The sequence below is a fragment of the Octopus sinensis genome, linkage group LG15 (assembly GCF_006345805.1).
Source record: "Octopus sinensis linkage group LG15, ASM634580v1, whole genome shotgun sequence".
Classification (NCBI taxonomy): Eukaryota; Metazoa; Mollusca; class Cephalopoda; order Octopoda; family Octopodidae; genus Octopus; species Octopus sinensis.
The window spans coordinates 31,052,455-31,062,684 of NC_043011.1; the positions used below are offsets into that span (position 1 = coordinate 31,052,455).

At 37.1% G+C, this 10,230-nt stretch overlaps 1 protein-coding gene across 1 annotated transcript in view; it reads right to left on the minus strand.

The window, feature by feature from the left end:
- LOC115219990 (condensin complex subunit 3) overlaps positions 1-8,864 on the minus strand; it is a 45,328-nt gene extending 36,464 nt beyond the window's left edge. Inside the window, exons 1-4 of the mRNA XM_029790291.2 lie at positions 8,753-8,864; positions 6,460-6,574; positions 3,262-3,495; positions 1,165-1,390 (exon numbers count right to left, since the gene is read on the minus strand). Coding sequence (XP_029646151.1) covers positions 1,165-1,390; positions 3,262-3,495; positions 6,460-6,543 — 544 coding nt within the window. The 5' untranslated portion in view covers positions 6,544-6,574; positions 8,753-8,864. The remainder of the gene's footprint in view (positions 1-1,164; positions 1,391-3,261; positions 3,496-6,459; positions 6,575-8,752) is intronic.
- Positions 8,865-10,230: the final 1,366 nt, after the last annotated feature.

The window sequence follows — 10,230 nt, forward strand, 5'->3', positions numbered from 1 at the left end:
TGTTTTCCTGATTATTTTTGGCCCAATTTCAGTAACTTGTGCATCTAAGTAACATGAACCACCAAGCTATCAGCAACAAGTCTTTGTGTGACAAACAATGTGCATGATTGTCGTACTGCATTTGGGCAGGCATGGATTCTCTCAGCAAGATTCTCATACACGGACTTGTACCTGGGACGGTAACTTCCTAGGTGCAATCCCATGGTCAGTCATGACTGAAGGAGGTCTCTGCATAGATCTCATTTTAACCTTTAAGAAATGAAACCTACAGTTGTTTCTATAGTACAGCCCACCTCTTATTTTACAATGAAATTCCTGGAATCCAGTTTTATAGTGATATTTATTTTAGCAATTAAAGCTTAAATCAGATAAACTTTTACAACAAGTAGGCCACAAGAAATTGCTCATCATCTTGCAGGGCACACTACAATAAAATTCAAGGTAATTTTTCATCAGGTGTTTCCCCTCCTATCTGTTACAGGAGGCATAATCACCTTCACACATGACAGGAACTTCCACCTACCAAATTCAATCACAAAGCTTACCATTCAGTAAATCCTGCAGGCCGATGCCTACTTTAACCCTTTCGTTACTGTATTTATTTTGAGATGCTCTGTATTTCTTTCAATTACTTCTTATGTAATAAAGAATTTAGTAAAATAACTTAGTTATCATTAAGCTAGTGTTAGGAACATAAATTGTGACTAAGGTTTGGTGGAAAATTTTAATTCAAAACGTATGAAAACAAGACATTTGTACTCAGAGCCAGAGCTGGTTTCAGCCAGGTTGGTAACGAAAGGGTTAAATCAACAAAAGCAGCTATGGAATTTAGTCCTTTAACATTTAAGCTAGCTGTATACAACTGAAATATTTTATTCATTTTATCTTCAAACAGGCCAGATCTGGCCTCTCACACTTACCCTACAATATTATTCTAAGAATAAACAATCACATTATCCCAATCTCAAAGCTACAAAATAATGCATGATTAATTTAAAACAATATGAATAAATAAGCATTACTTTTGACAGACTAATCCGAAAGCCTGCTTCCAACACCAGATATCTCTTGTGTGAATCGAAACTAAACTGGCGTGAACCTTATAAATTTGAGAAAAACCAAAATTGACAATACCAAGGAAAAATAAGCTTGACATATCATTACCTTCAATGATGGGACAGTTTTCATCCTCTGGGTTCTGTAAGCAAGCCAGGGCATATATGGCTTGTTCTCTAATAATAGGTATAGAATCTTTTGTCCGTTCTAGCATTATGGTGGTTATATTTGCACAGAGCTCATCGTCAAGCATAACATCACCCAAACCAGCAAGTAGTTTATTTGTCAATTGACAACAGCGATAGCGAATAGCTCGTGAAGAACAATTGTGGGACTGAAAAATAGAAAAAGACAATGTTTAAATAGTTGTATTCATCATTGTTTAACATTGTGTTTCTTTCAATTAATTTTAAATATAATGAAGAATTTAGTAAAATGACTTAGTGATCATTCAGCTAGTGTTAGGAACATAAATTGTGACTAAGGTTTGGTGGAAGATTTTAATTCAAAACATATGAAAACAAGACATTTGTACTCAGAGCCAGAGCCGGTTTCAGTTGGGTTGGTAATGAAAGGGTTAAACTAGCTTTAAAGTGACAACCGCACTAATTTTCACTCTAGCACACCATTTCCTGTCCTATATATTTACCTTGTACCTTGACCTCACATCTCTCTCTCTCTTTCTCTTTCCAAATGGGGATGCTATGTATTCATCTCTTCAGCAAGACCTGCTTCTGTCCCTCTGACATACTTTCATATTCATGTCTTTGCCTTGTGGGTACTTGGGGATATACCTAGTGCTGGTGACATGTAAAAAAGCATCCAGTAAATTCTGTGAAGTGGTTGGAGCTAGGAAGGGAATTCTGCTGTAGAAAGCATGCCAAAACAGACACTGGAGCTCAGTGTAGCCTTCGGGCTCATCAGTTTATGTCAAATCATCCATCTCATGCCAACATGGAAAAAGGAATATTAAATGATGATGACAAGTTTTGAATTAAAATCTTCCACCAAACCTTAGTCACAATTTATGTTCCTAACACTAGCTGAATGATCACCAAGTCATTTTACTAAATTCTTCATTATATTTAAAATTAATTGAAGGAAACACAGAGTATCTCAACAGAAATATGGTAAGAAAAGAGTTAAGAACAGCAACAAAACATTTACTGATGGTGAGGGTGCAACAGTACAGTTCAATTTATTATAAAATTTGTGTTGACTAAGACTTGCCTACAGTTTGTATGTGTGTGTGAAAGAAGCCTGTTGTATATATATCATCATCATCGTTTAACGTCTGTTTTCCATGCTAGCACGGGTTGGATGGTTCGACCGGGGTCTGGGAAGCCAGGAGGCTGCACCAGGCTCCAATCTGATCTGGCAGTGTTTCTACAGCTGGATGCCCTTCCTAATGCCAACCACTCCGTGGTTGCTCATGCCAACATGGAAAAAGGAATATTAAATGATGATGACAATGATGATGATAATAATGAATTTAAGGTTTATAAAGTATATGTAAGGTTCATGGCACACATGGTGTGTGTGTGTGTGTGTGTAACAGCATACTATAGTTGTAGAGTTGTATATAGGATTGTGTAAGAGCAATAATATGTATAAGTGGACAAGAGCTTATGTTTAGAAATATCTGGGAAAAAAGGGTGTGTATGTGTAGTGTTTGTCGGAGTGGCTGTGTGGTAAGTAGCTTGCATACCAACCACATGGTTCCGGGTTCAGTCCCACTGCGTGGCACCTTGGGCAAGTATCTTCTACTATAGCTTCGGGCTGACCTTGAGAGTGGATTTGGTAGACGGAAACTGAAAGAAGCCCGTCGTATATGTGGGTGTGTGTGTATGTGTGAGTGTGTCTGTCCCCCCAACATCGCTTGACAACTGATGCTGGTGCGTTTACATCCCCGTAACTTAGTGGCTCGGCGAAAGAGACCGATAGAATAAGTACTAGGCGTACAAAGAATAAGTCCCGGGGTTGATTTGCTCGACTAAAGGTGGTGCTCCAGCATGGCCACAGTCAAATGACTGAAACAAGTAAAAGAGTTAAGGAGTAAAGAGAGTATACAGAGAGTATTTATATATAGAGAGATATGTGTGTGGATATGCGCATGCGAGTAAAATATGTATACACATAGTGTGTATGTGTGTGTGCGTGCACGCACACATGTGCCTCAACTATTGTTTAGAACATGTTTCTTACATCAAAAATAAAAGCAATAACTTTTTCCATGATTGAAGATTGAACCACTTCTGGTTGCGAATTCTCCTCCTCCTCTGGTTGTAAGTCCTGCACTTCATTGTTTTTGCGACTTAATGCTATAATTAGATTGGACACAAAATTGACTACACGCTCCACGGCAGGTTCCCGTTCAAACTTCACCATAAAGTATTTCATGAAAGACTTCAGTTCAACCCAAAATTCCTCAAAGGTTTTCTGGAAAAAAAAAAAAAAAAAAAAAGCATTAAGAAAGCTTTTTTAAATAAAAATCATGCATATTTGTAAAAGTGCAAAAAAACATAATATTCAAGATTCATTCCAGAAGTTTTGAGACATTTTTTTTTTCCAAAAGAGACATTTATTAATTTCAAAGAAGTACAAAACTCTAATCTCCTTCAAAGTAGGATCGTCTGACTTCAATGCACTTCTTTATTTTATTAAATTTGCCATAAAGTCAGTACACAGAGTAAGGAAGCTTGCAGGCTGGACACGGACATTAATGAGGTGAATGATAATGATACAAGGATGATAAAGATGAGAGAAGACAAAAGCACCCACCGACTTTTGCTTCTCTAAAACATTGTTCTTTTAAAATATCACACTGAGGCAATAAACCTCTAACACAAAAATACAACAATACAGTTATTTGCTTTTCTGTCCGACCAACCAGGCTCCTCACTTCTACGAAGCATCTAGACAGTTCCAAGCCAGACCACTTTGCCATATATCTAAAGGAGTTCGCTGGGAAGGAATTCCTTATCCTGCACAAATCGGTTTCCCATATGACCTCCACAGCCACTGCGAAGGCCACTCAGGGTTCTCCGTGCAGGACAAAATCCCCTCCCACCGGCCTTTCCTTTCAAACTTCCTAACAAAGTTCTGCAATGTCCCTCCCTTATGGAAGAGGACCACAAATTCCTCCTCCAGTGGCACTCCCACCAAAGTGTAGCACCCCAGCCACTTCATGAATGCCCCATGGAAGCCCTCCAAAGTGAAAGTGTCCAGGACCCTTGTCACAAACTCCATCTGCAACCTCCATCTACTTATTTTATCGACCTCGAAAGGACAAAAAGGATAAGTCAACTACAGCAGAATTTGATGATAATGGTTTCAAATTTTGGTACAGAGTCAGCAGTTGTTTTGAGGGAAGGGGGGGGTAGATTACACCGACCCCAGTATCTGACTGGTACTCATTTTATTGACCCTGAAAGGATGAAAGGCAAAGTCAACCTTGGTGGAATTTGAGGTAGATGAAATACAGCTAAGCATTTTATCCAGCATGCTAACGGTTCAACCAGCTCACAACTTTGATAATGATAATAATAATAACAAGAGCACTCAGGGAGCACAAACCTCTGCCAAGGAAACACCAACGTCCTCTCAACGATTAGCCAGAGATGATTTTTAAAATGAGAATATCTGAAATAAACTTGATTGCTCTCACAAACGAGACTACTAAAAATGAAGCTGACTGCTCTCAAAGATTAAGTAAAAAAAAGCAGGAAAAATAATCCAGAATTCCTGTCCAATACTGGATCAATCCCAAAATCTAATCAGTTCATGCTAGTCACAAGGTCAAACATCCCTGAAAGATTCATCTGAATCCCTCCAGCGGTTCTTGAGACATCTTCTCCACGGACAAACAAACACAACTGAAAACAATACCTCTGCCTTTGCTAAGGCAGAGGTAATAGTAATAATATTACTTTCTAATTTTTGGTACAAGACTAGCAATTTTGAGAGGAGGGGCAAGTTGTAACACAACAGCAATAGTAAATGGCACAGGGAGAACAATCAAATTAACCTCAGCCTATTACTGGTACTCATTATATTAACTTACTCAATGAAAGGAAAAGTAAAATACACCCTCAGTGACCATAGGTCAGTTATAAACCTCACCACTGAGTTTATTTTTTTTCATATTTTATCACATACTTGTTTCACTTATTGGACAGCGGTCATGCAGCAGCACCACACTGAAGGGCTTAGTCAAACAAATATACTTATTTTTTAAGACTGGTACTTATTCTACTGGTCTCTTATGCTGAACTGCTAGGTGATAGGGACACAAACAAACCAACACTTATTGTTAAATGGTGATGCAGACAAACAGACAGACAAATATGGATAGTTAGAGATGGACAGATAGACTGGTATGGATAGATAGATATTTTTATATTAGCTGTGATACCGTAAGAGAACCATCCGAATGTGGCCGTTGCCAGCGCCGCCCCAACTGGACTCCGTGCCCGTGGCACGTAAAAAGCACCATCCGATTGTGGCTGTTGCCAGCCTCGTCTGGCCCCCGTGCCGGTGGAACGTAAAAAGCACCATCCGATTGTGGCCGTTGCCAGCCTCGTCTGGCCCCCGTGCCAGTGGCACGTAAAAAGCACCATCCAATCGTGGCCGTTTGCCAGCCTCGTCTTGCACCTGTGCAGGTGGCACGTAAAAAGCACCCACTACACTCTCGGAGTGGTTGGCGTTAGGAAGGGCACCCAGCTGTAGAAACACTGCCAGATCAGACTGGGCCTGGCGCAGCCTTCTGGCGTCCCAGACCCCAGTTGAACCGTCTAACCCATGCTAGCATCGAAAACGGACGTTAAACGATGATGATGATGATATATATATTGATAGAAATGGTAAGACAACAAAAGAATGAAAGAGACCTCAATATTATGTAAATAGAGGAATTTATCTGTAAATATAATGTGACAATTATTCGGTAGCTATGATGAAACTCTGAGTTTCGGATGTCGGGGCGGAAAACCCAAGCCACCATCTCTTTTTTCGATGGCTGGATAACTGAAGAGATGGCAGCATGGGTTTCCACCCTGACATCCGAAACTCGGAGTTTTATCATGCCTACTGAACAATTGGCATGTCACATATTATATATATATATATATATGATGGACTTCCTCACAGTTTTCCATCTACCAGCCTAGGGACATAGCAGAAGACACTTGCCGAAGTTGCTTCACAGTGGAACTGAACCAGAAATCACCTGATTGCAAAGCAAACTTCTTAACCACACAGCCATGCTTATGCCTTATGTTGATTTTATAAAATATTCCTCAATACTAGTGATAAAGGCAGAGAACGACATAAATACTAAAAAAAAAGAAAAACATTTAGTGAGACAAAGAAAGGAAAGAAAGAAGTAATTAAATCTTATCTTACATTTTCATATATCTTCTGCATCTCTTTGATCAGTCGTCCATGAGACTGTGAATTCTGTTGACTCTGATGGAAAATCGGTTCCATTTTGTCTTTGGTTTGGTTTGGTGTTCTTTTACTCTAAAAAAAATAAGATATAAAATTATGTTGTGTATGGATGTGGCATCATTGTTTGACCCATATCAGTCAAACCCATAACCAAAGAGATTGCAGCCCTGACCATTCAGTCTTTTTGTGTATTCAGGACTACATTGATCAATGTGTCTTCATTTCTAACATTGTAGTGTGTATGTTTTGAGGGAAATTTTGCTGTTGTTTCTAGCAGGTCAAGAAACCTTGAATAGGTTCCCTTGTATAGATGTGCAGAAATGTATTATAGCAGTGTGTGTGTGTGTGTGTGTGCATACAATAAAGTGTGTGTGTATGTAAAAGTGAGGTATGTGAATGTGTGTGTGCAATAGAAGTGGGATGGTGAACATTCAACGCTGAAAGGGAAGATCAAACAGCGTTTCAACTGTGTGAGTGAGTGTACAAGGGAAGTATGTGAACCAGCATTCTTTCAGTAACAAACAATCTCAAAAGACAACCACTAGATAACATTGATTTAATTTGATTTACCATCCATATTCTATCTTTTGTCCTTATTTATATATAAAATACTACAATTAGCCGTCATTTTTGACGGCACGGGGCCAGCTAGTATTCAATAAAATTTTGTGTAACAGGCGTAAAACAACTTCCTCTAAACGAATATGAAAAAAAAAAAATGCGTGCACACGAAAGGGGGGTGGGGGAGAGGCCTCGGAAAATTCACATCGGGAATTTCCGAAAGCGTCTGAGGGGTTGACCCGGGCACCAAAACAAAAAAAAAATATAGTGTAATATGTGTAAAACAACTTGCTCTAAACGAATATGACAAATTTTGTACAATTTATGTTGCGTTCCAGGTTCGGCTAGAGTTGGGATTTAGAATTAGGGCTAGGTTTAGGGTTAGTCACGATTGGAACGCTTTTGTTGATGCTTAGAAAACAATTTTTGATTCCTGAAAAAAATAAATAAAAGACGTGATTGTCACAGTTGGAGAGCAATGTTTTAAATTTCTTAGCAAATGCGAAAAACTAACAGGTTTGTCGAGTCTGATTTTTAAAAGTTATTCAAATTGATATCAGATAATGACTGAAAGAGCTGAAGATCACCGAAATTCCTAACTTCATAAGATACAGACCGCAACAGACAGTTAAGCAACAATTAAGCACGAATGCAACTGGTTCCGTTTTTGACAATTGAAGGAAGGAAGGCAGAGTTTGACAGTTTTTGTGTGTAATAAACTATTTATCTAAGAATATACCATGAATTAAGATAGAAAATATTGTTATCAATTCTGTATACAATACTGGAACAATTAGAAGAATTGAACGCCAGGTGAAATATTTATATACCATTTTTACTCGTGTAGAAGTTGTTCCCAAATTTAGTGTTAAATCTTGGTACACAAATTTTCCCCTCATATTCAAACTTCATATCAGCTTTGCTCCGTGTGCAAGTCGCATCCCAGTCTTTTTTTTTTTTTTTCAGAAAAAAAAAATAAAATAGAACGATTTTATACACGAGTAAATATGGTAAGCAAAGAATTGGGATGTTCGGTTATGTTTGTCATTTCCGAAGGGATTTGTGTTTGTTTTGTTTTTTTAAATGGTTAATTTCGTTACAACCCTTTCTCTATAATTCGATGGCATCAAATATTTCTTACTAGTTTTCGAGATTTCTGAGATAAAATTTACAGAACCAACATTTGTAAATCTCTTTAGAGGGGCTGCAGCACTACTTTTAATTACCTAACAATTATATATTTCTGGAACTCCTTACAGTAATTTCTTTAGATTTCGTAACTAAAACTAGTCTGGGAAATATTTTTTGAAAAGACTTGCTTTATTTTAAAATGATTTAACGAGTTTTATAAAGTTATCCTTAAGATATTGAAGCTAAAATAGTTTATGAAGTTACTTGTCTTTGCTACAGCTTTAAGATTAAGTCTTAAATTATCGGGAACAAAGATTTTATTTATATAATACATAAGAGGGCGTATGAGTGATTTAAATCAAGTGTTATGAAAATACATACCAACGTATTGACATATGCGTGTAGAATATACGTATATAATAGAATTTCTTTGATGTTTTATAACCAAAATATAGCCTATCAAAGAAACAAGTTTTGTGAAAAATGAATAGTGGTTTTAATGCATTTCAATATATTAACGTACCATTTAAATATATAATAAATAATAAAACCTTACTTGAAATTAGAAGGGAGACATGTAATCAGTTTCGAATAGTCCGCCAAAAGATACGCATATTATGCTGGCAGCGACAAAACTTCGTTCTTTTTATAGCTTTTAAATATTTAAAATAATGAATTGTTACAAAGTGCCGTTCAAAAGGAAAAGATCCAATTATATTTATATTTTTTTTTAATAATAATAAACACTTGAGAAAATATCAGGGATTTTTTTTTTCATCTGTACGAAAGTAAAATACTAACTTCGTTCTTCGCAAGTAAATATTTTCGTTAAATCGTTTAAATTGTCTCATCGCAACGGAAATTTGGTGACTACGCATCGCTTGATATATACTCTAATTTTTTGTACGCAAAATCATTTGTCACAGTGTTTGATAGCCTAAACTATGTATATTTAACCGAAACACCAAGAATAAATTTTTTTTTAAAATACATCTATTCCAATTTTCTTTAGTATTCGTTATTTTTATCGCTTGGAATCAGCATTTTGTTTCGTTTCATGTAACATTCTTCCTTTTCTAATTACCACCATTTATTAAAGTCTTTATTGGTTAAATTATTCTTTATAAACATGCGAAGTAGAGAATAAAGCATTTATTTTTGGTCAAGGGCTTCAAAATTGGCATCAGATCATCTAGGTTTGTAGGTGCGAGGACTTAACATGTGCTTTAAAAAAAACGACATAGCGGAGACGTAACAAACCCCTTTGTGCGAGTACCGGTTTTAGGGTCAACAAAGTTTAGGAAAGACTTCCACCCGTCCCCGTCCCCCACCATTTTCTCCCAAATTTGTTTATTTTTGTAATTTTTTGGCCAACAATCCCCGTTTTCGGATACGGAGGGGATCTTTTCCTTTTGAACGGCACTTTGTAACATAATTTCTAGGTAACTAAAAAGTTTTAAACTTCGTATACTGGTAGAATGTGTTTATAAAACATCATTTTCTCTTCGCTTTATTGAGAAAATTCTTTAGTTTGTAAGATATTTCGTCTGAAATTACTTGCATTTCGGCAATTTTAACCAATCAATTACCTCCACTGACGTAAATAACATTCTGTGCATAATGAATATGTCCCTCCTTTAAGAAACAGCTTGGGTTTATCTAAATTTGTGAAGAAAAAAAGATACCCTTCCCCAACCCCTAACCCTAACCATCTTTGACCAAACTGGGGATGCTTACCTAAATTTGCTGCAGGAATCTGTTGTTCCATCTGTCAAAGAGTTGTTTGCTGACAAAGAGATTTCTTTTCAGCAAGATAGAGCACTTCTCCATTACCATCATGACATAAGGACCTCTAGCATAGACTCGGGTGAAATTCTTCTCTCCCATTTATTATATATACAAGCATTCAAACATAGCAAGGAACAGCTAGCCTTTAGCCACTATTTGGATCCTGTTGTGACCACTATTCTGATTGGTTAGTATTGGCACAATTTGTCTCTTATTCTGTCGTGCCAATTTGCCACATATAACCTG